This window comes from Anabrus simplex, chromosome 1 (assembly GCF_040414725.1).
Source record: "Anabrus simplex isolate iqAnaSimp1 chromosome 1, ASM4041472v1, whole genome shotgun sequence".
Classification (NCBI taxonomy): domain Eukaryota; kingdom Metazoa; phylum Arthropoda; class Insecta; order Orthoptera; family Tettigoniidae; genus Anabrus; species Anabrus simplex.
In genome coordinates, this window is record NC_090265.1 from 1,571,959,171 (window position 1) to 1,571,986,499 (window position 27,329).

The 27,329-nt window shown below is 38.9% G+C and overlaps 1 protein-coding gene across 3 annotated transcripts in view; it reads left to right on the plus strand.

The window, feature by feature from the left end:
• The first annotated feature begins 3,009 nt into the window (after positions 1–3,009).
• LOC136858539 (uncharacterized) overlaps positions 3,010–27,329 on the plus strand; it is a 204,430-nt gene continuing 180,110 nt past the window's right edge. For 2 of the 3 annotated variants that reach the window (XM_067138150.2, XM_067138152.2), the window contains exons 1-2: positions 3,010–3,399; positions 3,536–3,610. In XM_067138150.2, the coding sequence (XP_066994251.2) occupies positions 3,198–3,399; positions 3,536–3,610 (277 nt within the window). In that variant the 5' untranslated portion in view covers positions 3,010–3,197. The remainder of the gene's footprint in view (positions 3,400–3,535; positions 3,611–27,329) is intronic. The other variant, XM_067138151.2, reaches the window with a different exon arrangement.

Genomic DNA, 27,329 nt, shown 5'->3' on the forward strand with positions numbered 1-27,329 from the left:
CAGTTGCGCGGTTCTTTTGAACTTCTGAGAGATGAAATCGTTAATATTTTACTTGAAACACCCAAAATCGTACTTCAGACAGTTCTTTGCTTTATCATAACGCATGCAATGTGTTGGTAGTGTGGTTCTCATAAAAATAAAATGTCATGTGTATATAGTTTTAAGGAATACAACATTGAGGTTATGTGTCGGTAACTTAAATAATTGAGTGGAGTGGTTTATCTTCGGTTGTTTTATTCTTTGAACATTTGAATTGCTTGATGTGTGTGAAAGTCTGTTGTAGCGTTGCCTACGTGATTAGTAATAAGGCCTCCGCATGGCAGCTTACACAGCGCGAAATACGTCCTAGTTCCACACTCGCCGCTAGACTTCGTGTTAGCCCTCCACTTTTTAACACTGACGTATATGCGAAGCAAAAAGTTAAGTTAGTGAGTTTTTAGGTGAGCTAGATCTTAAAAATAATTATACACGGCGTTGATTCAGCTTGTAAGTTAGTGAGTATAAAATAGTTTCTATTCAAACGTAAGTTTAAGATCATTTTTGGTGCATAGTTATAAATATACGAGGTTCTGTATTTAGCGCCGAGAGAGTATTTATTTTTAACATTCTATTCACGTGATGTTTATTGCGCGGGAAAACAATTGCTTTTTGCTGTCTACCATTCTGCAAAAATAAACTTCAGAAAGGTAGCGGAATTTCTTTCCACGAGTTCCCAGCAGAATTACGAGAAAAATGGGTCAAAATTATATCACGTCGGTGTGTCGAGAAAAATAGTATGTGGCAATCTTCCTCAAAATCTGTAGTATGTAGCGAACATTTTGAAAACACGTGCTTTAGCATTTCTGCTAATACCAGACGCGCCGAGCTGAGTGGATTAGATGGTTGAGGCGCTGACCTTCTGACCCCAACTTGGCAGGTTCGATCCTGGCTCAGTCCGATGGTATTTGAAGGTGCTCAAATACGTCAGCCTCATGTCGGTAGATTTACTGGCATGTACAAGAACTCCTGCAGGACTAAATTCCGGCGCCTCGTCGTCTCCGGAAACTGTAAAGAGTAATTAATGGGATGTAAAGACATTAACATTATTATTAAAACCAGACGCTTTCTTCCAAATTCAGTTTCAACGCTTTTTTCAGGGTATCCATCGTATTTGCGTGACAGGAGCAGGCTTAATAAATTGCGTACGCTACCCAAGAAACGAAAGTATGAAAATGTATTCTCGCAGGCAAATACAAATGTTTCAGACGACCTACAAGTAGAGCGAAGGCGGCGGCGGCGGTGGTGGTGGTAGTGGTGGTGGTGGTGGTGATTGTTTTAAGGGGAAGTACAACTAGGCAAGCATCCTCTAAACTATATAACACTAATCAGGGAGAAAAATGGAACGGATGCGCCACTTCGAAAAATGAAGGTATCAGTCAAAGAAAATCAAGGACCACGAGGGGCTTGAAAATGAAAGACGCCCTAGCCCTCGAATACTGTAATATTGGCGAGGTCAGAAAAGAACAAGTGTTGACTAAGGGAGGTCAGTTAGGATAGATGAAAGTGAGGAGCCTGGAACAAGTAAGTGGAAGCAATGCCATTACTCAGCTGAGGTCCTCGTGGTCGCCAACCCACTCTCAATTTCAGAGCCCATGGGACTCTTTTAGTCTTCTCTTAGGCCAAGCAGGGGCTGCCGAGGCTGTTATCCTACCGCCCTCACCCACAGGGGATACTACAGGAGGCAGAGAGGTTGACTAGACAATAAGAGGAATGACATTTAAGAAGGTGAGAATAGAAAAGTATATACAGACATGAAGAAAAAGAGCAGTCATCTGTCAGGGTCACCTTGTTAGTCTGGCCCTACTTTCCGGTCGTAATCATACGATCTGACTCGTATTGAGCTCTTCTTGCATTACAGTGTGATAACATTTATTTTTGTCTTTATTAAACATCGTAGAAATATCGCTTTTCTGGTCAAAACACAATGATTTATATTTGTAATGTGCTTTTGTATGCAAGTTATTCTCGTAATCCCATTTGGAATTGTGCTAAGGAATGGAGGGATAGCATGACATCTAGCGGCGCTGTTTGAACTGCTGCTGCTCTGCCAATTTAGTACTTGAAAAGACCGCGCATGCAGAGGCCTTTATATACTTATCTCGTATGCAACGATTGTAGTCAACAGCTCGTAATAAATTGATGTGTATCATTAAGCTGGTGTTTCTATGGTATAATTTGCTTACCTAAACCGGTGTAACGAGTAGGAATGAAGATATATCAACACAATGAATGCCTTGCATTGGAGGAGAATACGCCCCTTGGAGTAGTTGGATCTGCAGCGAGTTTGGCCAAGATGGGCGGAGGAGTAGGCTCCACGAAGTTAGCTGAACGGAGTGCACGACAAACGTCGTCTTCTGAGGTGGTAGGTTCAATATCGGGAATGATGCAGGTGAGTATGGTTGGTGTCTGGCCGATATGCTTTGTTGTGGCCGGCTGTGTGCGTACCATAGGTGAGGCGTCACCCGGCCAGGCATAAAAATAAGATTGAAGTGTTGACGGTGTTGTTGTCCTCGCTGGGATCGAGAAGCGATGTGTGGATCGTGTGTGTGTTCTAGCCCTTTCCTATCCCATCGTCCCCAGTAAGTGTTATCTGTGTTGATGCGACGTAAAGCAAATTGTAAAAAAATGAAAATCTTCTTTTATTTAATACGTATAATATCCTTTTAAATAGTGTGCTCTTTTGTGGTATTGTTTGATTAACTTTTGGGTATGAAATTCACGGCATTAAATCCAACATAAATGAAAATATCCCTCGATGATTTACGTTATAGCAATTCGCAGCGCTAGACTGTGCGGTAGCTCAGGGAAGTCCGCTAGAGCGCTCTGATCCTTATTCATTAGGATGTGTGGGAATTTTATACTTGTGGAAAAATCCGATAGGCGAAGGAAATTGTATCAATTTGATGGGAATTTCATTTAGAAGCATCTGGCAACATTGCTAAGTGCGCAGCCTACTGTTTTCAGCCTGAACTGAAACGCGCGCGTAATCTGCAATAAAGTTATGAATTCGAGCCAAGGGACGTGTTCGGGTGATGTTGGAATTGGATGTCAGTTGGAACTTGAATTAATTTGTATCGGCTTTTAACGTGGTTGCATTGGTAGACATTGAAGTGGTTGTTAAATTGCTTTTAGCTGTTTTTATTATACTAGTTGCCAAAATGGCAGTAAACGTGCCCGTGCTGAGTGAAGAACTGTCACGTTTGTTATCTAGTTTAGGCAGTGGTGATGAATTTACTTTAAATCATATTATGAACCAATCAGAAGATGTCAGAGGACCATTTATGAACTACATACATTCCATTGTGTCTCCTGATAAGTTCAGCTCAGAACCAACAATCACCACCACCACCACATCAGAAGGTTTGGTTGCTATGTTATTGATTAACGCAGAGCACACACTTACTTTAAGATATAGGCATAGTATGTATGTAATACACAAAAATGTGACTATTTATGAGGGATCTTCAAGTTTTGATATCTTTTCCTTCTTTTTTAGCTGCATCAAACTCCATGCCAAGGCTAGGGTGCTGCCGCATTCAGGGATTAAAGTTTCGAATTTTGCCGCTGTCGAGTATGTTGTTTCTCTCTTCTTCTACTATCTTGTTTACTTTGACACTATGTCTATATAATCAAAATGCTTGCGAGCAGTACCTGAGTAGTCTTACGTGAGGACATACGGTTATTATTATTATTATTATTATTATTATTATTATTATTATTATTATTATTGAGTGCTATCCAGGAATTAGGTGAAGGCATATCTTGAGGAAAGAAGAAGGGAAGGAGGGTAAGGAGAAAATGGTAATTTACCTCGTTGGTACAAACAAGGTACTCTAAGTAAAGCAGGAATAAGTACCCACTTTGTTGGGGATGTGTGGGATCTAGTTATGACAGCATGGAAGAAGTTAAAGAGGGCAGGGATGTTTGTCAGTGGGATACTGACTGGAGAGAGATCGGGGTTTTAAATATGGAGTATATGTGGGAATTTGGGAGTGAGATATGTAGATCCTAAAGGGTGGGAAGGAGATAAGGATCTATGCTCAGATGGCCTTCAATTGAACTTCAGTGGTACATATGAGCTATGAGAATTTGTTTTTTTTGAAGGGTAATAGAGAGGTACATTCAGGGAACAGGCTGGACTGGGAAATGGTGATGAGAGTAAGGCAAGTAAGGATGACATAAAATTGTTACTGTTAAATTGTAGTTGTCAAAGAAAAAGAAATAGCATTACTTTCTTAATCCATTTACCGACCAGGGTTGGTTTTTCTCTCCGACTTGGTGAGGGATCCCACCTCTACCGCCTCAAGGGCAGTGTCCTGGAGCGCAAGACTTTGGGTCGGGGAATACAACTGGGATGGAGGACCAGTTCCTTGTCCAGGTTGACTCGTATGGGGATGGGAAGATTGGAAGGGATAGCCAAGGAAGAGGAAGGAAGGAGCCGTGGCCTTAAGTTAGGTACCGTCCCGGCATTTGCCTGGAGAACTGGGAAATTGTGGAAAATCACTTTGAAGAGAGCTGAGGTGAGAGTCGAACTCCCTGTACTCAGTTGACCTCCTGAGGTTGAGTGGACCCGTTCCATCCTCGTACCACTTTTAAAATTTCGTGGCAGTGCCGGGAATTGAACCCAGGTCTCCGGGGGGGGGGGGGTGGCAGCTAATCACACTAACCACTACACCACAGAGGCAGACTAGGAATAGAATTTAAGTAATTTAACCCTAGAATACTAACATTTTATTTGCTAGTTGCCCAATACTAACATATGAAAAAATTTACATCCTTGTGCATATCTATACTAAAACAATACGTGAAGTCCACGTTGTAGCCAGAAGTAATATATTATTTAGGAATTAAGGATGTTTATATGTCATATAACAATTGATGTGTCTACGGTTTCTTACTTTTCTACCATAATAAAAAAAATGATTGATATCATAGTCAAACGTTCTTTGCACAACATTAAATTTATAACTCAAACCCACTACTGTACAAACATTTCCTGGGATGGAGCATATGATTTAACACTTCACTAAATTCATCAGAGAATGATGTCTTCAGAAACGTTACAGTTAACACTGTGGATGCATTTTTTTTCTGGTGTTCCCCCAGACTGGCTTACCACATTTGTATCAGTAGGTCATAGTCGTGCATGTCTTCTTGTAACTGCAGAGGGAGTAGTATTTCCTCTTCCCTGTCTGTTGTTCAACTGTTGCATTGTCTTGTTCCTAACCAAGGGCAATGTTTATAATATTCCTAAGATGCTGAAACAATCCTACACCAGATCCGGAAGTTCTATGTTCTCATGGTGTCACAAGCATCCTTGTGTAGATCGATCAGAAACTGAAGTGTGCTCATGAGATTTACCTTCCCCCCACCCAGGATTGTGTTTGTAAAACCTGCGTGATTCGCTGTCATTTGTTTCTTGCCAACTTCTCATTATGGTCGTGATTGTGTGGTACATAGGGCTGACAACTCCTCACCTTCAGAACTAGTCTTATATTTTTAGCTGCGGCAAAAGGGATCTAGGGTGTAAGCCCCCAGGTTAGGGCCGCGAAGCAGCTGTTAGGCCTCTAGCATTCCGTATGCGCAGTCAGCGCATTCAAAAAGCTGAAGTGATTCATCATGCTGGCTAGTGACAAATCTATTGTTCTGGATTGGTTAGGTCCAGCTAGGGACAAACAGTCGCCTGGATTGGTTATGTCCAGCTAGTGATAAAACCATTGGTCTGGATAGGTTAGGTCTGGTTAGTGACAAGATCATTGGTCAGGATTGGTTATGTTAGGTTAGGTTATTGACTAAACCATTGAACTGGGATCAAGCAAGTAGGGTCTGGGGGTATAAGCCCCCAGGTTAGGGCCACGAGGTAACTGTTAGGCCTCTAGTATTCTGTACGGTGAGAGCAGTGCATTCAAAAAGCTGAAGTAATTTATCATGCCTGCTAGTGGCAAAGCTATTGGTCTGTATTGTACATTGTTTCGTTACAGATTGAATTGTGTTTTTATTGTGCACGGGTTGGTAACGGAATTCATTTCACTTGATTACTGTGATTACATATCCGATTTTATCTCAGCCAATGGAAAAGCTACAGTACGCTTGAGCAATAAATAATGGTGTGTGGTAAATTATATAGGCTCTACATACATTATCATTATAGACCGTTTGCCTTTCAGCATTCAGTCTGCAAGCCTTTGTGAAATTACTAAATGTAGCCAACATCCTTTAATTGCAACTAGTGCTTTGGTCTCATTTAGTTCTATACCTCATATCTTTAAATCATTAGAAACTGAGTCTAACCATCGTCGCCTTGGTCTCCCTCTGCTCCTCTTACCCTCCATAACAGTGTCCATTATTCTCCTAGTTAACCTATCCTCCTCCATTCGCCTCACATGACCCCACCACCGAAGCCAGTTTATGTGCATAGCTTCATCCATCGAGTTCATTCCTAACAGCCTTTATTTCCTCATTCTGAGTACCCTCCTGCCATTGTTTGCACCTGTTTGTACCAGCTATCATTCTCGCTACTTTCATGTCTGTTACTTCTAACCTACGAATAAGATATCCTGATTCCACCCAGCTTTCGCTCCTGTAAAGCGAAGTTGGTCTGAAAATAGGCCGCTGTAAAGATAGTTTCGTCCGAGAGCTGACTTCCTTCTTACAGAACGCTGTTGATAACAACTGCAAGCTCACCGCATTGGCTTTACTACACATTGATTCAATCTCACTTACTATATTACCATCCTGGGTGAATACACAACCTAAATACTTAAAATTATCTACCTGTTTCAGCTTTGTATCACCAATCTGACATTAAATTCTGTTGGATTTCGTACCTACTGACATCAATTTAGTCTTCGAGAGGCTTTTTCATACCATATTCATTGCTAATAGTACTAGTAATAGCTAATAGTATTAGTACTGAATAGGTGGAAACCTTACTGTGTTACTATTCATATGTTATTCTCAGTTCAGTACGGACCAACAACATGAAATTCATAACCCTTGATATTCATTGCATCGGTTTTCAAGTTCCAAGATATCAGACTGCAGGCTTTCGGCACAATCTGCCATTAAGACCAAGTCGTCAACATAGGCCAGACTGCTTACTACATTTCCATCTAACTGAATACCTCCTTTCGTCTTTATACCTTTCAGCAGATGATCCATGTAAACTATGAACAGCAAAGGTGAAATATTACAGCATTGTCTAACCCCTGTAAGTACCCAGAACCAAGAACTCATTCTACCATCAATTCTCACTGCAGCCCAATTGTTGACATAAATGCCTTTGATTGATTTTAATAATCTACCCTTAATTCCATTGTCCCCCAGTATGGCGAACATCTTTTCCAACACCAGTATAAATGGTCCGTTATTGGACATTATAAATTTTCCAGCTAACCCACTCCTGGTTGCCAGCGTTTCGCCCCCGTGTGCTAGGCTGGGCTCATCAGTTGGTACCTAGCACACCCACCAAGACGCATGGCTAGTGCATACCGTGGAGGCCACTGCATCGACTGTTTGGAGCTACCGGCAGTGCCAATGCACTATGAGAGACTTTGTCTCATTACCAAAAATTGATGCCTCCCTTGCTTATAGATAGATGCATTCCTGTTCCCTTGCTTATAGATAGGTGCAGTTATTGCTTTCGTCCAATCTGAAGGTACCTAACCAACAATCCATGCTAATCTTACTACCCTATGAAGCCACTTCATTCCTGCCTTCCCACTATACTTCATAATTTCAGGTGTAATTTCATCTATTCCTGCTCCTTTATGTAAATGGAGTTTATTTTCCCACCCTTTCCACTTCCTCAAGCGTAATTTCATCAACATCATTTTCTTCCTCTCCGTGAGCTGGGTAGTTCGTGACACCACCAGGAAGATTTCCTTTTATGTTGAGATTTTCAAAATATTCCCTCCACCTGTCCAGTGATTCCCTAGCATCTGTTATGAGTTCACCTGGATTACCCTAAACACTGTTCATTTCCTTTAACCCTCCCTTCCTAAGATTCTTTATTACAGCCCAGAAAGGTTTCCCTGCTGCTTGACCTAGCCTTTCCAGGAGATTTCCAAAATCTTCCCACGACTTCTTTCTGGATTCAACAACTGTTTGTTTTACTCTGTTTCTTTCAACTATGTAAAATTCCCTGTGTGCATCAACCCTTGTTTGGAGCCATTTCTGACAAGCCCTCTTTTTATGTTTACAAGCTGTTCTCACTTCATCATTCCAGCAAGATGATCACTTTTTCCCATCTTTACACACAGTTGTTCCTAGGCATTCCCTTGCTGTTTCTACTACAGCATCCCTGTATGCCACCCATTCTCTTTCTATATCCTGAACCTGCTTATTGTCCACTGTTCAAAACTTCTCACTAATCATATCCATGTACTTCTGTCTAATTTCCTCGTCCTGGAGATTTTCAACCCTTATTCGTTTGCAGACAGATTTCACTTTCTTTATCCTAGGCCTAGAGATACTTAGTTCACTACAGTTCAGATAGTGATCTGTATCATCAAAAAATCCCTGAAAAACCTGTACATTCCCAATGGACTTCCTGAATTCAGAGTCGTTTAAGATATAGTCTATTATGGACCTGGTACCCTTAGCCTCCCATGTGTAGTGAATATCCTTATGCTTGAAGAATGTAGTCGTAACTGCTAAACCCATACTAGCACAGAAGTCCAGCAAACGCTTCCCATTCCCATTAGCTTCTGTGTGTTTAATCAATCACTCACTACTGATCTGCATTTAGGGCAGTTGCCCAGGTGGCAGATTCCCTATCTGTTGTTTTTCTAGCCTTTGCTTAAATGATCGCAAAGAAATTGGAAATTTATTGAACATCTCCCTTGGTAAGTTATTCCAATCCCTAATTCCCCTTCCTATAAACGAATGTTTGCCCCAATTTGTCCTCTTGAATTCTGACTTTATCTTCATATTGTGATCTTTCCTACTTTTAAAGACACCACTAAAATTTATTCGTCTACTGATGTCCTCCCACGCCATCTCTCCACTGACAGCTCGGAACATACCACTTAGTTGAGCAGCTCGTCTCCTTTCTCCCAAGTCTTCCCAGACCAAACTTTGTATCATTTTTGTATCGCTTCTCTTTTGTTGGAAATAACCCAGAAAAAAATCGAGCTGCTTTTTTTTTTTTTTTTTTTTTTACTTCTTGAATCAAGTATCGGTAATCGTGGTGAGGGTCCCATACGCTGGAACCATACTGTAATTGGGATCCCAAAAGGATCTTTGACCCGATCAATGCAGTAATTAAAACTGAGAGGACTTTTCCAAATTGTGAAACTCTCAACCTGACTTTTAACCCCGTTTATCATCATACCATTGCCTGCTGTCCATCTTACAACATTATCGAGGTCATTTTGCAGTTGCTCACAATCTTGTAACTTATTTATTACTCTGTATAGAATAGCATCATCTGCGAACAGCCTTATCTCTGATTCCACTTCTTTACACCTATCATTGATATATATAAGAAAACATAAAGGTCCAACAATACTGCCTTGAGGAATTCCCCTCAATTATTACAGGGACAGATAAAGCTTTGCCTACTCTAATTCTCTGAGTTCTGTTTTCTAGAAACATAGCTGCCCATTCAGTCATTCTTTTATCTAGTCCAATTGCACTCATTTTTGCCAGTAGTCTCCCATGATCTACCCTAGGAAGTGCCTTGGATAGGTCAGTCGTGATACAGTCCATTTGACCTCCTGAATCCAGGATATCTGCTATATATCTTGCAGGAATCCTACTAGTTGAGCTTCAATGGAATAACCTTTCCTAAACCCAAACTGCCTTCTATCAAACCAGTTATTAATTTCTCAAACATGTCTAATATAATCAGAAAGAATTCTTTCCCAAAGCTTATGTGCAATGCATGTCAAACTGGCTGGCCTGTAATTTTCAGCTTTATGTCTATCACCCTTTCCTATATACACAGAGGCTACAATAGCAACTCTCCATTCATTTTGTATAGCTCCTTCATGCAAACAATCATGTAAATCTTCCCCATATTTGCCAATCACCCTTTCATATCCTTCAGTTCTATTTCCAACTCTCTCATTGAAATCGCCCATAAGCACTATCCTATCTTTGCTGTTGACCCTGACTATGATGTCACTCAATGCTTCATAAAACTTGTCAACTTCGTCCTCTTCTGCACCCTCATGGGGTGAACACTGAGACAGTTCTTGTCGTAACTCCTCCAAATGCCAATTCTACCCACATCATTCGCTCATTTACATGCCTAACAGAAACTGTGTTGCATGCAGTAGTATTCCTGATAAACAGACCTATGTCATTCTCTGCCCACTGGGCGAGTTGGCCGTGCGGTCGGGGGCACGCGGCTGTGAGCTTGCGTCCGGGAAATAGTGGGTTTGAATCCCACTGTTGGCAGCCCTGAAGATGGTTTTCCGTGGTTTCCCATTTTCACACCAGGCAAATGCTGGGGCTGTACCTTAATTAAGGCCATGGCCGCTTCCTTCCAACTCCTCGGCCTTTCCTATGCCATCATTGTCATAAGACCTATCTGTGTCGGTGAGACGTAAAGCAACTAGCATACTCTGCCCTTCCCTTCTTAACATCCGTCAAGTACACTTTATAATCTCTTATCTCTTTGTCGTTATCTCCCCTTACCCGAATATCGCTTGCTCCTAGTACATCCATATGCATCCTCTTTGCTGACTCAGCCAGTTCTACGTTCTTTTTTCCATAAACCTCATTAATATTGATAGCTCCGTATCAAATTCCATTTCGTTCAACAAGTTGTTTCCAACGAGTCCCTCACTTGTCAAATGAGAGCGGGATTCTATTACTCCTGTAGGTCTGAGGCTCACTTAAAATGTGAGCTTGATAAATTCATGAAGCAGGGTGCTAACGTACTTACACATGGTTCAAGTGAGGATCTCTCCTCTAATGATTTAGGGACCACCGGTGGATTGTATAGTCATAGACGCCTGAGCACAAAGAGGGCCATGACTTAGAATATGACCTAGATGCCCACTCCCATTCCATAGCAACTGGTATCCCGACTCTCAGGACCACTTTCTTGGCCACTCAGCCGTTGTCCATGGTTCGCGAACTAGGATCTGACTACAGTAAGGCCATACACTAAAAGGTAAATATCACCACCCGATTCTCTCTTTTTTTTTTTTTTTTAAAGGCTCATCACTGCTACCAACATGACTATTTACATATTAAAATCACCAGATATAACCATAACAAACTAACCTCAATGTAAGCATTGATAATGAATGTTCTCCTACCCCAGTAAATTACAAAAGTTACGATGATATAAATCAAGATATTCATAATTTATCGTTCTGCGTTGCGATTTTATTTGACTTAAATAAATATCACACGAGAACACGTTCACTTCCTTATATAAATTACTTTATTTACACTGTACGTCACAACACACACAACACACAGTTTTACACAGTACCAATGACACTATATACAACACTCAGTAGCGGAGTACCCTGAAGTCGATTCTGACAAGTACAGATATCAACAACACTGACGCGCGCACTATAACATACTCTCTCTTGAATCTGCCACCTGACTCATTGAGTCCAGTACTCAGACTCCACCTCGGAGCCCAACAGTCACTCCCAGTCCATCAATTGCCCGAGTCTCAAGAACCAAGATCTGCGAACATAGAATCGAGAACTCCTCCACTGACTGACAGCTTGATATTTATACCATGTAGAATGATAGACTTCTGGAAGGGTTCTTACAACACTGTAATGAAACACACTCGAAACATCGATCGACCAGCTAGTCGAACGGGTACTCGAACGTTCTTTCCCTATTTAATAACACACATGGAAATATCCACAACATTCGTAATGTCTCTACATGTATCTGGATACTAAAACCTTACTGTAAGTTTCCAGAACCCTTCAGATATACCAAATATAGTACAATAAGTCTAACATACAAACATTATGGAATTTTCTACAGCTTTCGACCATATAGGTTTTTAGGTTATACAATAAGTACCGTATTTGAGGTAATACAAAGTTATACTACATATTTACAGAGGAACCATATACTAGTCATGTTTAACACTTAATAAAAGATAATTTAGCATTAAATAAACTTTAATTAAAATATATTAACCATACTAATTGAAGGTTTCACCCAATTACGATGTCGCACCTACGACAAATTAAGCTGGTTTCCACGCTCAATGAGGAATTATGGAAATAAACACTATTTCTCACTTAAAATTAATGTTATATATTTCTGCCTTTATTATTATATATGCATTACTATAAACATATTCTTGAAAAGAGGGGTGTCTTAAATGATGCAGTTTATTTAATCTGTCTTTGTAGTGTGATTTTCAAAAGTTTCAGAAATTACGTAGTGCCTTTCCTTTCTTTTGCACGAACATTTCTTTCTCTCTTCAGTAACCAGTAAAGGAGAGAGATTATTGGGCATATTTTCAGTTTGCAGGCTGGTTATTTCTTCATGCTTATCCAGGAAACATATAGGAGAGCTAATGTGCTAAGCTATGTGAACGGAAATTAGGTCAGCTTTCAAGCTCACAGCGGAATTGAAAATAATAATGTTATTAGTTCTACTAACTACTTCTATAGTTTTCATAAATGCCGAGGTGCCAAAATTTTGTCTTTCAAGAGTTCCTTTACTCACCAGTAAGTCTACAGACTTGAGAATGGCGTATTTAAGCACCTTCAAGTACCGCCAGATTCAAACCCACCAGCCTGAGCTCTACCATCTGAGCTGGTCATACATTCTCTCCTTCACTTGCGTAAATTAAATTTAAACATTTCCTGCCTTTGTTTTGATGTACGCATTAGTATAATCATACTCTTAAAGGGAAGGGGACCGAGCTCGATAGCTGCAGTCGCTTAAGTGTGGCCAGTATACAGTAATCGGGAGATAGTGGATGCGAGCCCCACTGTCGGCAGCCCTGAAGATGGTTTCCCGTGGTTTCCCCATTTTCACACCAGGCAAATGCCGGGGTTGTACCTTAATTAAGGCCACGGACACTTCCTTCCCCTTCCTAGGCCTTTCCTATCCTATCGTCGCCATAAGACATATCTGTTTAAAGATAAAAATTTCATTGTTCCGTATTGAAAGTATTAACGTTAAAAATTAAATAATTGAAAAAGAGGTTCAACCTATTCAATACATAAAAGAAAGAAATGTAGCGATTACATTCTTATTTAATAGTAACTATAAACGGGACCGGTTTCGACCCTAGTCCAGGTCATCGTCAGCCGTAAAAACATGTAAAACAATGCATATGAAAAAGAAAAAGATTAAGTGAACTCTGGATCGGTATAAGATGAAACATAAATTGTAATCGGGAGATAGTGGGTTCGAGCCCCACTGTCGGCAGCCCTGAAGATGGTTTTCCGTGGTTTCCCCATTTTCACACCAGGCAAATGCCGGGGTTGTACCTTAATTAAGGCCACGGACACTTCCTTCCCCTAAATTGTTTGTTTCATCTTATACCGATCCAGAGTTCACTTAATCTTTTTCATATGCATTGTTTTACATGTTTTTACGGCTGACGATGACCTGGACTAGGGTCGAAACCGGTCCCGTTTATAGTTACTATTAAATAAGAATGTAATCACTACATTTCTTTCTTTTATGTATTGAATAGGTTGAACCTCTTTTTCAATTATTTAATTTTTAACGTTAGACATATCTGTGTCGGTGCGACGTAAAACAAATGGGGAAAAAAAAGGGAAGGGGATGGGAGAGAGAGAGAGATCTAGATTGTATATTTTATTGCAATTTCCATGAGTTCAAGGACTTACCAGGTAGGACCTATCTGTCCTTTGTTTTGCTTGGATGCTGTTTTATTCTTCTTTCTTCAGTAAGCAGTAGGGGATGGGAGGCCATTTGAAACATATTTTTAGCTTGCAATTTGGTATATCTCAAGCTTACCACGTTAGTGAAACCCAGGAAATGTACAGGGGCATTAATAAGTCAAACAACATTACCAGATTTTTATATATATTGGTTTAAATCACAATGATTGAAGACAGGTTATAAGGTAAGAATGGGACAGGAAAGAGGGCTAGGACTGAAATGAAAGGAAGCGATCATTGCCTTAATAAAGGTACAACCACAGCATTAGCCTGAAGTGAAAATGAGGGAACCACAAAAAGAAAAAGATCTGCCGACTGTGGGGTTCGAATCCACTATCTCCTGAAAGCAAGCTCTCAGCAGTGTGATTGAACTGCACAGCCAATTCACTCAGTTTCTTGTGATGCGCAATACCACATGGGCTTACTCTCTCCCAAATTACACAGTTTGGATTTCTACCATAGGGTGACCCACTTACCTGTATATGGTTCTTCATTTCTTCAATTATATATGTATGTAAGAACATTATGTACCTTAATACTTCCTAAGTCTGTAGGCTGATTGGTGCAGGTATAACAAATCTGATGATGATGATGATGTTTGTTGTGTAAAGGGGCCTAACATCTAGGTCATCAGCCTCTAATGGTACGAAATGAGACGAAATGTAATGACAATTGAAAAGTTCAAAGTCATCCACTGACAAGAATAAAAAACGTGATGAAGAATGAATGGATGGATATGAATTTAAAACAATCAGTGGATCCAACCCAGAATGTATCATAAACAATAGTATTACTGACCAAGGGAATGCTTTTAAAGCACAATCCTGTATTGAGGAGCTTGTTGTCTAAAGGGGTCCAAATTCCAGGTCAACGGTCCCTCATAATGGTACTTATCACTAGTAAAGTGGAACCATGGTATTTGTAATGTTGCGGTACTAATCAAAAGTAGTGTAGACTCACGGTTTTCCACACGTTATGGTACTACTCACAAGTATTGTACTTTGTTCCACGAGCAATTCTTATGAGTTTCTCAGCTAAGTTTGCTTCTCGTCGTACTTGAAACATTCCAGTAGAACAGATACCCACTCGACTCCCTTGATGAAATGAGCTGTCACGAACAAGTAGGAATTGTTGTTCAAAGAAGTCCAATCATCAGTAGTTAATGTCACATAGACTGCAGACACAGTTTACCAAATAGTCAATAGATAGTATTGCAAAATGGTTCTTCTCAAAGAATATCTTTCTTGGAAACATGACAAATTGTGAGAAACATATAGGCCTACACAGGAAGAGACAGGGTATCAATATCTATTAACCAGATGTGCCAGTCTTAGTATACCTGCCTCTGCCATAAAGACATTATAAACAAATGAACCCATAAACCATTCATTAATAAATAAATTCTCATAACTCCAGTGTACATTGAGAAAATGTGTCCTTTCTCTTACGCAGAATGTGATCACTCCATAACGTGCCAAATTCTGTGTGCTTCTTTAACCCAACGAGTGCTACGCCCGCCTATAGACGGGCTGACGCGGCCAGTCCAGCAGTGCTATGCCCGCCTATATGAGAACTTTAATTTCTTTGAGTTTCCCAGTTCATACTTGAGCGCCGATTCAATCTCCGGCATGTTCTGCCGTCTGTTGGGCATTATGTAGAACTAATTGATCATGACTTATAGCTTCGGGAAGTAAGTTGCAGAGCTTTTTGTAGACGTCTGCAGAATTCATCTATTACAACTTTCATTATAATTTGGATCCACCTTATTCAATATGTATGTATTATGTATTGAATTAGGTGGATCCAAATTATAATAAAAGTTGTAATCTTGGTTGAATACGGACAAACAATGAAATTTATTAATTTAACTGAATTCATCTATGACGTAAACAAACATGGCGGAACAACAAGCTAGTTGCTCTTGCAGCGATGTTATATCGGATCAAAGAATCTTTCAGTTATTAACCACAGCAGAAAGTGATGATGAAGATGATTTTAATGTATTGTTAAGCGATTTTTAAAGTGAGAGTGATGCAGAGAATGCTGAAAATATTTAAAGTGAGAAAGAAATAGAGCCTCCTTCTAAACAAAAGAAGAAAAACATGGTAAGTTCTAAAGCTATTTCATCACTATTTTCGTGTCGGATGGATGATTATTCTCCACCAGTCTTTCAAGTAACTGTGACAGACTCCGGGAGCCAAGTAGTGTTTTACGACAACCACGAAATCATTGATTTTTCTAAAACTTCTGTGCCAGTGGAGTTGGTGCAGCTGGTTGAACAAATCGGTATCACAAACAATTGGTGGGAAACATGATTCTTACCACATTCTAGGTATAGGAAGTATTTTAAAATAGCCGGGCTGAGTGGCTCAGACGGTTAAGGCGCTGGCCTTCTAACCCCAACTTGGCAGGTTCGATCCTGGCTCAGTCCGGTGGTATTTTAAGGTGCTCAAATACGACAGCCCCGTGTCGGTAGATTTACTGGCACGTAAAAGAACTCCTGCGGGACTAAATTCCGGCACCTCGGCGTCTCCGAAGACCTTAAAAAGTAGTTAGTGGGACGTAAAACAAATAACATTATTATTATTATTTTAAAATATCAACTTATGTATTTGTACGGCGTTACATGTATTAGTTGCCTACGGATTTAAGGAAATCATTTTATTTTGGGCTCTTTACTGTATAAATCTGATGTACTCATGGGCACAAAAAGTGTAATTTTGTTTTCTCTCAAAATGATATTGAATGTAAGGGTAGGATTTTCCATTTGTATTTAGATTTATAAAGAACCAACATTTATAAACATTTTAAGCTAATCACCCCACTGATAAGTTAAAAATTGAGGCTTCTACAAAATATTTTACATAGGAAGGAAAAAACTCAGCAATGAGGTACCAAACAGTCAACAGGTAACTCAGCACTTAAAAGGTTAATTATTTTGTACTAAAACAAATGCGTCAGATTTCGAGTAGACATCATCGTCTACTTTTATCTTTGTTTTTGTTCATTGGCACCAACGATCCATTGTAAATTGGAGTTTGTCGAATATCAATCTGTGGTCAGATTTGTCTCTAGTAATAATAATAATGACGTGTGGCCTCTGGAGAAGCCTGGTGTGGGTCTTTTGATTTGACGCCCGTAGGCGTCGTGATGAGGATGAAATTATGGTATGGACAGCACATACACCCAGTCCCCGTGCCAGGGGAATTAACCAGTTATGGTTAAAATTCCCGACCCTGTCAGGAATTGCACCCAGGACCCCTGTGACCAAAGGCCAGTACGCTAACCATTTAGCCATGGAGCCGGACTTGTCTCTAGTGCTCAGTGGGAATATCTTATAATGGCTTTAATGCAAACAACGTTTGTACTAAGGGGTGTAGGTGGTGTAGGGCACAAGTTGGTGAGGTAGGTTACAGCTTACCAACAGAGATTGTTTCTTGTTATTTTTAAAATATTTAACAGGAAAAAATATGATTCTTATCAGAATTGTATTATTCTAATATTCTATTCAAAGGCATACATCAGAATGAATTTATTAATAGTATAGATTTTCAACCATTTCCTTCTTGGATGGATGTATATTCTCACAGTGTTGTTGGCAGCAATGGCACAGGCACGCACATCTGTAAATGAGAGATGGATGAGCGATACACTGCTTGGAACGCGTGAATGTGGTGGGGTGGGAGTGGGAGCCGTGCGATGCTTGGACCTATGAACGACTCCCAGGAACTGACTCCATCTGGAGAATGGAACGAAAGAGCACGCTCCTTTCTTTGAATGATTCTGACCCAACTCTACATAGTAATAATTCTGTGAGTTCCTTTTATTGTTTGTACCAACTGCTCGACGTCGTAGGAAGCCACGGCTTCTCCCGTTGGAGTACTACCTTTCCCTAGCTGGGGTATGGCATCTATCGTGTAATGAGTCCCACTTTCACACATCAGTATGATTTTTATTCCATATTTATTAGGTTTATTAGGAATGTAAGCCTTGAATGGGCACTTTCCATGGAAGCCTACAGGCTGTTCGTCTATTGTGCAGTACGAACCTGGTTTTCCATACGTGCTTATCCTTACCATAAAGTTTATCCACTTCACAGTCAATAAAAGGCTGTTCGAGAGTCTGCAGCTAAGTTGTTAGAAGTAGTCACTTCTCTTATTCTCTTCCTAGTTCCTTTTGAGATGTTTCTTTTGGTAGCCGCTCAGTTTGCTGAATTCCATCAGAAGCTCGTAAATCTGGATCATGGTTGAGATTATCTTCGGAACCGTCGACATTGGGTGAATAGTTCGGATGATCATATGAGTCTTCGTGCTTAGATTCAGTTTTAAACGGTTGTCTTCCCCACTCTCATCTTCAACTTGCCAAGAATATGGCAAATGAACTCCTTGTTTCTCTCTTCATTTATCCATTGTGTCCTGTAAAGCCACATGTATAACAACATTAAAGCAACCATCAGGAATGAGCAACCTACCTGCACATGACAATATCAAATCACCTTTTACATGCTAATAATATGTAACATTTATGTACCAACAATAATGCATTAATACTATCAAACGTTTAAAAAAAAAAAAAACCACAGTGACTTACTGAAAATGAACTCTCCCGGCATTTGCTTCTCACTCATGCATCTAAATGCTGTACAGTAGTGATATTACCCACGCTGATCAGTGGAAGAACTGCAGGAAGGTGGTCTGGTGGGGGTAACATACAAAGGAGCAGTGCAGGAAACAATGCTTTTGGTGTGTACAGACCTAGAAAGAGTGATGCAGAATTATTTGATAACATAATCAGCTGTAAGATAGGTAACTTAAAGGGTCCACCTTTTCAATACAAACAACACAAAAAGGAGAGTGATTGTAGCGGGTGATCTCAATGTATCAAATATCAGTTGGGAAGGCAATGAGAATGACAGGAAACATGACCAATATGTGGCGGATAAGTTAATCTGGGAAGGACAGTTGAATCAGAAAGTGATGGAACCAACTAGACTGAAGAATATTCTGGATGTGGTGCTGGTAAACCCAGGTAAGCTGTATAGAGAAGCTGAAGTGATAGATGGTATAAGTGCAATATGGTTGATCACTGAGGTATGGGGTTGTTTTTATGATCAGTGGAAAATGGTAAGTGAAAATATATAAAGGTGGTAACGAATGAAATAGATCCACTATAACAGAGAAATGGAGATTAAGGAGGAGGTGCAGGTTGGAAAGAAATAGAGATCAGAATGGTTGTGTAACTAAGGAGAGGTGGCAGGAACTTCTAGGAAACTGAATTTAGCAAAAAAAAAAAAGTCAGCTAATGATGGCAGTCAGATAAATTTTAGGGGGAAAATATGGAAGGATATATATATTACTTTAAGGCGGAAACAGTTTGCATGAAGAACATTCCAGGGGACCATCAATGAACAAGGGGGGTGTAAGTGAGGATTTACAGAATGTAGAAGTATTCAGTCAATGGTATCTAAAGATAGCTGGATATAATGATAATGTACTGGTAGAAGGGGTGACATACTGACAAAGTATTGAAGTTTGCCTATGATAAAGATATTCAAGGGTTTCTATGAAGAACAAAAGCAGAACAGTGGTTGGATGACGGAAAGATGGCAGGCTGTCAAGGAAAGAATCCAGCAATTCTACGCTGAAAAAAAAAGACTTCCAAAAAATGTATAACAGTTATTTAACATGGTCTTCAATGGTCCTAAGCAAAAATAAAAAAGGATATTGACAAAACAATACAAAACTTGAAGGGTAGAAAAGCAGCTGGGATTGATAACATTTCTAGGAATGTACTAAAGGCAATGAGTTGGGATATACAGTAGTGCCGTATCTGAAATATTTGATTACTGTTTTAATGAAGGAGCTGTACCAAATGAATAGGGAGTTGCTATAGTAGCTCCATTGCACAAAGAAAAGGATTATAAACATAAAGCGGATAATTCTGGCCAGTCAGCTTGATTTGTTGCTTGTAAGCTGTGGGAAAGCATTCTTTCTGATTACATTTGGTGTGTTCGCAAAATTACTAACTGGTTTGACAGAGGGCAGTTAGGGTTTCAGAAAGGTTATTTCAGTGAGCCTCAACTTGTAGGATACCAGCTAGGTATATCATATATTTTGGATTCAGGGGCTCAAATTGACTGTATCACTATTGACCTATATAAGGCTTTTGATTGAATAGATTGAATAGATATATGGCTTTATAGGCCATTTAGGTCTATTTGAAAAATAATCAGTACCAAATTGGAGTAAAGGAGTAATAGTACATTTTCTTTTTTGTAAGCTGCTTTATGTCGCACCCACACAGATAGGTTTTATGTCGACAATGGGATAAGAAAGGGCTAGGAGTGGGAAGGAAGCATCCATGGCCTTAATTAAGGTACAGCCCCACCATTTGCTTGGTGTGAAAATGGACAACCACGGAAAACCACCTTCAGGGCTGCCGACAGTGGGGCTCGAACCCCTTATCTTCCGAACACTGGATACTGGCCGCACTTAAGCGGCTGCAGCTATCGAGCTCGGTAATAGTACATTTAAGAAAGGGGACAAGAAGATAGGTAATGATTACAATTAGGAAGTTTATGACCTAAAGAAGTACAAAATATGCTCTGCAAAAAACTAGCTAAATATGACCTAAAAAATTGATAAAGTATGACGTGAATTTTTGGGATAGGTAGCAAGTATTAGAGTATTACTAACATTAAATGTCCTAAGTACTAAAATGTGATTAGCGATAATACACCAAACACATTTAATCATACAAACTGACAGAGAGCTACATTTCATTAAAGCTTTCAACATTCATTCAGTATCATAGCCTTGAGGTGCAGCTCTCACACAGTTTTCCTAAAAGAAAACCAAAAAACAAGGTATTAATTATGCTTTATGGTATCTATTGACATAGGTTAGAAGACACTGCCTAACAGGAAGTTTATCGAGTTCATTATCGTACACATCTCTCAATTTTCTCTGCCAGCATTGCACATCATGACCATGTACATTCTCAGGCTGTCAAGGAGAAATCTCCTTCGAAGGTCGCTCGGTATTTTTTTTATTTGGTACTTGGAGAAGCTCCTTTCTATGCCACATGACATCATAGGGGCATATATTTAAACATAGTTTACTGCTGCTTAGCTGCGGGTTGTCTGCGCCACTAAAATGGCCCTAATTCAGCACATTGTTGCATTTCCCTCATTTGCACCCAATACATTACTAAGTTTGTTCTTCACTGCAACTGACACTCTCTCTTGCTTGTGCTATTTTTGATACCATATCCTTTACTATTCCCAAACTCTCACATAATTCTAAATCAGCAGTTTCTAGGCAATAGATAGTTTTCGAAGATCTGTATAATTTGAAGTGATATATATATTCATTTTCCTGACAAATCACTGGAAAACAGTTCCTGTGCAATTTTTATTGACAATGCCTCATACTATCAAAAGCAGAAACAATTTCTTGCACAGTTTCATAGTGTTCACAGTAGTACTTTACTGCGTTAAGCCACATTCTCCATCGGGTGAGCACTGGCCGAGGAGGAAGAGTGGAGCCTTCACAAATATTTTCTTAAAGTTTGATTCTAATTAGTCAACATAAAGGAAATTCTGCTGTATTTCTTCATGAACTCTGTGCAACCCGTGAGCAAGATACTTTAAATGGACCATTTTTTGGTAAAGTACCTGAAGTTCCCTTGTTGCTTTCACCATGTATGGTGTGTGCAGCCTTACTAACATTATTCGTTCTCACTTAACTGTACCATCCCTCAAAAGCTTAATGGAATTGTCAAAAAGTACTGCAATTGTGGAATGGATAACTGCATCTAGAACCTCTGAATGAAGTAAATATACATCGTCCGGATGATCCACGAGAAGCATTCTAATTGACATTCGCAACATACCTCATACAAACATCCGTAGTTTTACCAACGGATACCCAAATGCTATTGTTGCATACACTAATTCTAATTTTTCAAAGTGCGTCTTCATAACAGGAGGGCAAATAACTTTTTTGCAAAGTTGCCTCGTCCTGGATCGACTGTGTTGTGTATTTAGTTAAGAATTTTCGGAAGTGCTCGTTGTTCACTTTGTTAAGCGGAATATTGGGATCAACTGCATTGTGTATTTAGTTAAGAATTTTTGGCAGTGCTCATTTTTTCAGTACTTTGTTAAGCGGAATATTGGTAAATACCAACATTGCGTATGATATAAATCATTATTACATGTTATATAAATCATTAATAATTATAAATAATTTAACCACTTTCTAGTTAAATATTATTATGTATCAACTTCCTTAAATCATAAGTTCACAATCAACTGTTGTACTATTCATCTCATTCATAGTTACAAGCCTTGTAAAGCTTCAGTTTAAATAAAAAAAATTATTGCCGTATGTTAATTTTTATACAGAACCTTTTAAGATTCTTTTTAATACAGTCTTATTGTAACATTAGTTCATAAGTCAATCAGGTGCCTGATTTTATTTTAAGGTCAAATCATGGCTGATGATGCCTACATAATTAAGGTGAAACATGAACCATATTTTTAAATAATATGTCAACGAACAATTTAGTAAGGACAAGGTCCTAATTGTATGTGTTTAATATATTGATTAGGTGGATAAAATAATAAAATAACTTATTGTTATTATATAAAGTCAGATACTGTACCAACATTTCGCACAGGTCTTTTTTTGCTAGTAGTTTTACAACATGTATTTGCACTTGGGACTAGTTTCGACGCTGTGTTGGCGTCATCATCAGCCAAAAAATGGGAAAATAGGCCAGTGTGTAGGCATTCATATTACACAAGGTGTTACATTAAACAATACAAATCTTGCAAGGAGATAAAAACATGGATGAATATAGAAACAAATGAATCGTTGGAAAGCAAAAGTTATACATGTTAAAAAATAACCTTAATCACACATCTTGCAATGCGAAAATATTCTTCTTGAATGATTCCTGAGTGTAAAACACACGCGCACACATTTCTGAAGAGCCAGCAGGCAGGACAAAGTAAAGTGAAACCTTAAGGGATCTTCTGAGAAGAGTTCATCATTTTTCTATGTTCCGATTAAATAATGAAGTCTCCCTTGAGTTCCTGATAAACATACACAACAGGAAATTCTCCTTCACTCTCAACAATAGCTATAAAGACCAACGGTAAATTTCATTTTTCAAAGACGTGAAAGCATGATCTTGAACGTGATGTAACTCCTTTCATTTAACCCATTTTTACACAAGGTGTTACATTAAATAATATATTTCACGAGGAGATGAAAACAGGGACGAATGTAGAAACACATGCACCGTTGAGAGAGCAAAAGTTGTACATATTAAAATAAGCTTAAGCACATAACTTGCAGTGCGAAAATATTTGCATTTGAAAGATTCTTGAATAAAAGACGCACGCGCACACACTTCTAAAGAGCCAGCAGGCAGGAAAAAGTAAGGTGAAACCTTAAGAGTTCTTCTGAGAAGAGTTCATCATACTTTCAATGTTCCGACTAACTAATGAGTCTCGTTTTGAGTTCCTGATAAACATACACAACAGGAAATTAAACAATATACATCTTACAAGGGGATAAAAACAGGGAAAGTTATACATATTAAAAATAGTCTTAACCACAAATCTTGCAGTGTGAAAATATTCGTCTTGAATGATTCCTGAATACAAAACACACGCGCATACAATTCCGAAGAGCCAGCAGGCAGGAAAAAGTAAAGTGAAACCTTAAGAGTTCTTCTGAGAAGAGTTCATCATACTTTCAATGTTCCGACTAGCTAATGAAGTCTCCCTTGAGTTCCTGATAAACATATACAACAGGAAATTCTCCTTCACTTTCAACAATAGCTATAAAGACCAACGGTAAATTTCATTTTAAATATTGTGCAGAGACGTGAAAGCATGATTATGAACATGATATAACTCCTTCATTTAACCCAATTTTTACACAAGGTGTTACATTAAACAATACACATCTTACGAGGAGATGAAAACAGGGCCGAATGTAGAAACAAATGCATCGTTATGCATATTAAAAATGAGCTTAACCACACAACTTGCAGTGCGAAAATATTTGCCTTGAATGATACATGAATACAAAAACGCACGCGCACACATTTCTGAAGAGCCAGCAGGCAGGAAAGAATAAGGTGAAACCTTAAGAATTCTTCTGAGAAGAGTTGTATTTTAAATACTGTGTAGAGATGTGAAAGGATGATCTTGAACATGATATAACTTCTTTAACCACCTATGAAAGTCTCTCTCTATATTACATAGCTTCAATAACAACCATTCTGTAGATGCACAAAATAATCTTGTAATCTTCACAGGTCCGGTATTCAGCTCAACAAGAATATAAAATTGGTATTCAGGAATACGTTTTTGAGAGTTTGGAGGTTGACTGTGCCAGTATTTGTGGTGTATTGTTGCAGCATTACGTGTAGGGGGGGGGGGGGCAGGTTTCTGTGATGTTTATTGCGGGACATGAGGCGGAAAAGCTATGTCACGAGATGAAGAAGAAACAGAGCGTGTTGTATAGTTTAGGTCTGGGGAGCGGCCATTGTTGGATTAGGAGGGGGGAGGGGAGGAGTGGTAGGGGAGGAGGAGTGGAAGGAAGGGAAGTATGGAGGGTGATGTGGTGAAAGTGTGTGGCGTGACAAAGTATTATGCATAATCTGAAAGACCGATCTGTTTTTCGGGATATTCATGTTTTTGAAAAATTCAATGAGAAAGTCGAATAGGATCTTTGGTTTCTCTGAGATATCATTTAAGTTTAGGTTGGGATTGAAATATTGGTCTAAATGAATATAGAGGTTTTCAGTGACGTCTAGGAGAGAACCTTTGTTTAGAATATCTAGTACCTCAAGATCTTGATTTATTTCAGTAAAATTGTGCTTAAATTCTTTTATATGTAGGCCGACCGCGGAAAAACGGTTGTGTTTTATGGCATTGACATGTTCTGCATATCTGATTTTAAAGCTGCGTCCTGTTTGCCCTAGGTAAGAACTTTTGCAGTCTTGGCAAGAAAACCTATATACACCTGATTTAGAAAAAGGACTACTTTTATTTATTGATGAAGAGTTGTGTAGAATCTCTGTGCTTCTATTGTTAGTACGAAAGGCTATTTTAACGTTGTGTTTTTTAAGGACGTTAGTGATGTTGTAAATTTCTTTATTGAAGGTAAATGTGGAAAACGTGGCAGTGCTAGTATTGTCTTTTATTAGGGTGGTTTTTGGGCGGTGTCTGAATTTATTGATTATTCTTTCAATAAAGGATTCATTATATCCATTGAATTTTGCTATAGAGCGGATGGTGTTCAATTCTTTATTTAAGTTTTTTCTTGACATCGGAATTTTGAATGCTCGGTCTACTAAGCTATTATATGTAGCCGCTTTGTGTGTTTGGGGGTGTAGTGAGTCATTTCTTATAGTAGTGGCCGTTTGAGTGGGCTTTCTATAGATACTATATGTGAACGAAGAGGGGTGCCTATTGATTGTTAGGTCTAGGAAGTTGATGGAGTTGTTTGTCTCTGATTCTAAGGTAAATTTAATGTCATGATCAATGTTATTGAGGTTTTTGAGGGTGGATGGTGCGTCTACGGAGCGTTCATCTAGGATTATAAATGTGTCATCTACGTACCTCGCCCAGAATTGGATATTAGCAAATTTGATGTTATTGTCGATGGCGGTGTGCTCTAGGAAATCAAGGTAGATCTCTGCTAAAATTCCTGAGGCTGGTGAACCCATAGCCAAACCATCTTGTTTGTAAATGATCTTATCGAATGTGAAGTAGTTATTGTTAATTAGTAATCTTAGTATGGTCATAAAGTCTTGAACTTCTAGTTTACTTAGTTGATTGTTGGCAAGTAAGTTCTTTTCGATGATCGGGAATAATGAGTTGGTTTTTATACTGGGATACATGTTGACTATATCAAAGGAGTGCATTGAATGATATGGTTGAAGCTTGAAACTGTTTAGTTTGTTCACTAATTCTATAGTGTTCCTGATAGATTTATTTGATGAGAATTTATAATGTTTATTAAGAAATTGTTGGATGAACTGAGATAATTTATATAAGGGGCTTGGTCTGTAGTTTATTATGGGTCGAATAGGGACACCGGTTTTGTGGATTTTGGGTAGTGCTTTAGCTGTTGGTAGGCCTGGGTTCATGGTAATTAACTTTTGTTTTTCTTGCTCAGTGAGGAGAAAAGATGTGCTTTTTAGAATTTGTTTCAGTTGCCTTTGAATTGATTGTGTTGGGTCCTTCTTAACTATCGAAAAGGAGTCATTATCTAAGAAAGTTTTGGTTTTTTGAATGTAATCTGTTTTATCCATAATGACTGTTGTGTTGCCTTTGTCGGCCTTTGTAATGATGAGGTGGTTGTCTTTGACTTTCTTTTTAAGATTGAGAATTTGTTTTCTTTCCCTTACTGAAAGAAAACAAATTCTCAATCTTAAAAAGAAAGTCAAAGACAACCACCTCATCATTACAAAGGCCGACAAAGGCAACACAACAGTCATTATGGATAAAACAGATTACATTCAAAAAACCAAAACTTTCTTAGATAATGACTCCTTTTCGATAGTTAAGAAGGACCCAACACAATCAATTCAAAGGCAACTGAAACAAATTCTAAAAAGCACATCTTTTCTCCTCACTGAGCAAGAAAAACAAAAGTTAATTACCATGAACCCAGGCCTACCAACAGCTAAAGCACTACCCAAAATCCACAAAACCGGTGTCCCTATTCGACCCATAATAAACTACAGACCAAGCCCCTTATATAAATTATCTCAGTTCATCCAACAATTTCTTAATAAACATTATAAATTCTCATCAAATAAATCTATCAGGAACACTATAGAATTAGTGAACAAACTAAACAGTTTCAAGCTTCAACCATATCATTCAATGCACTCCTTTGATATAGTCAACATGTATCCCAGTATAAAAACCAACTCATTATTCCCGATCATCGAAAAGAACTTACTTGCCAACAATCAACTAAGTAAACTAGAAGTTCAAGACTTTATGACCATACTAAGATTACTAATTAACAATAACTACTTCACATTCGATAAGATCATTTACAAACAAGATGGTTTGGCTATGGGTTCACCAGCCTCAGGAATTTTAGCAGAGATCTACCTTGATTTCCTAGAGCACACCGCCATCGACAATAACATCAAATTTGCTAATATCCAATTCTGGGCGAGGTACGTAGATGACACATTTATAATCCTAGATGAACGCTCCGTAGACGCACCATCCACCCTCAAAAACCTCAATAACATTGATCATGACATTAAATTTACCTTAGAATCAGAGACAAACAACTCCATCAACTTCCTAGACCTAACAATCAATAGGCACCCCTCTTCGTTCACATATAGTATCTATAGAAAGCCCACTCAAACGGCCACTAC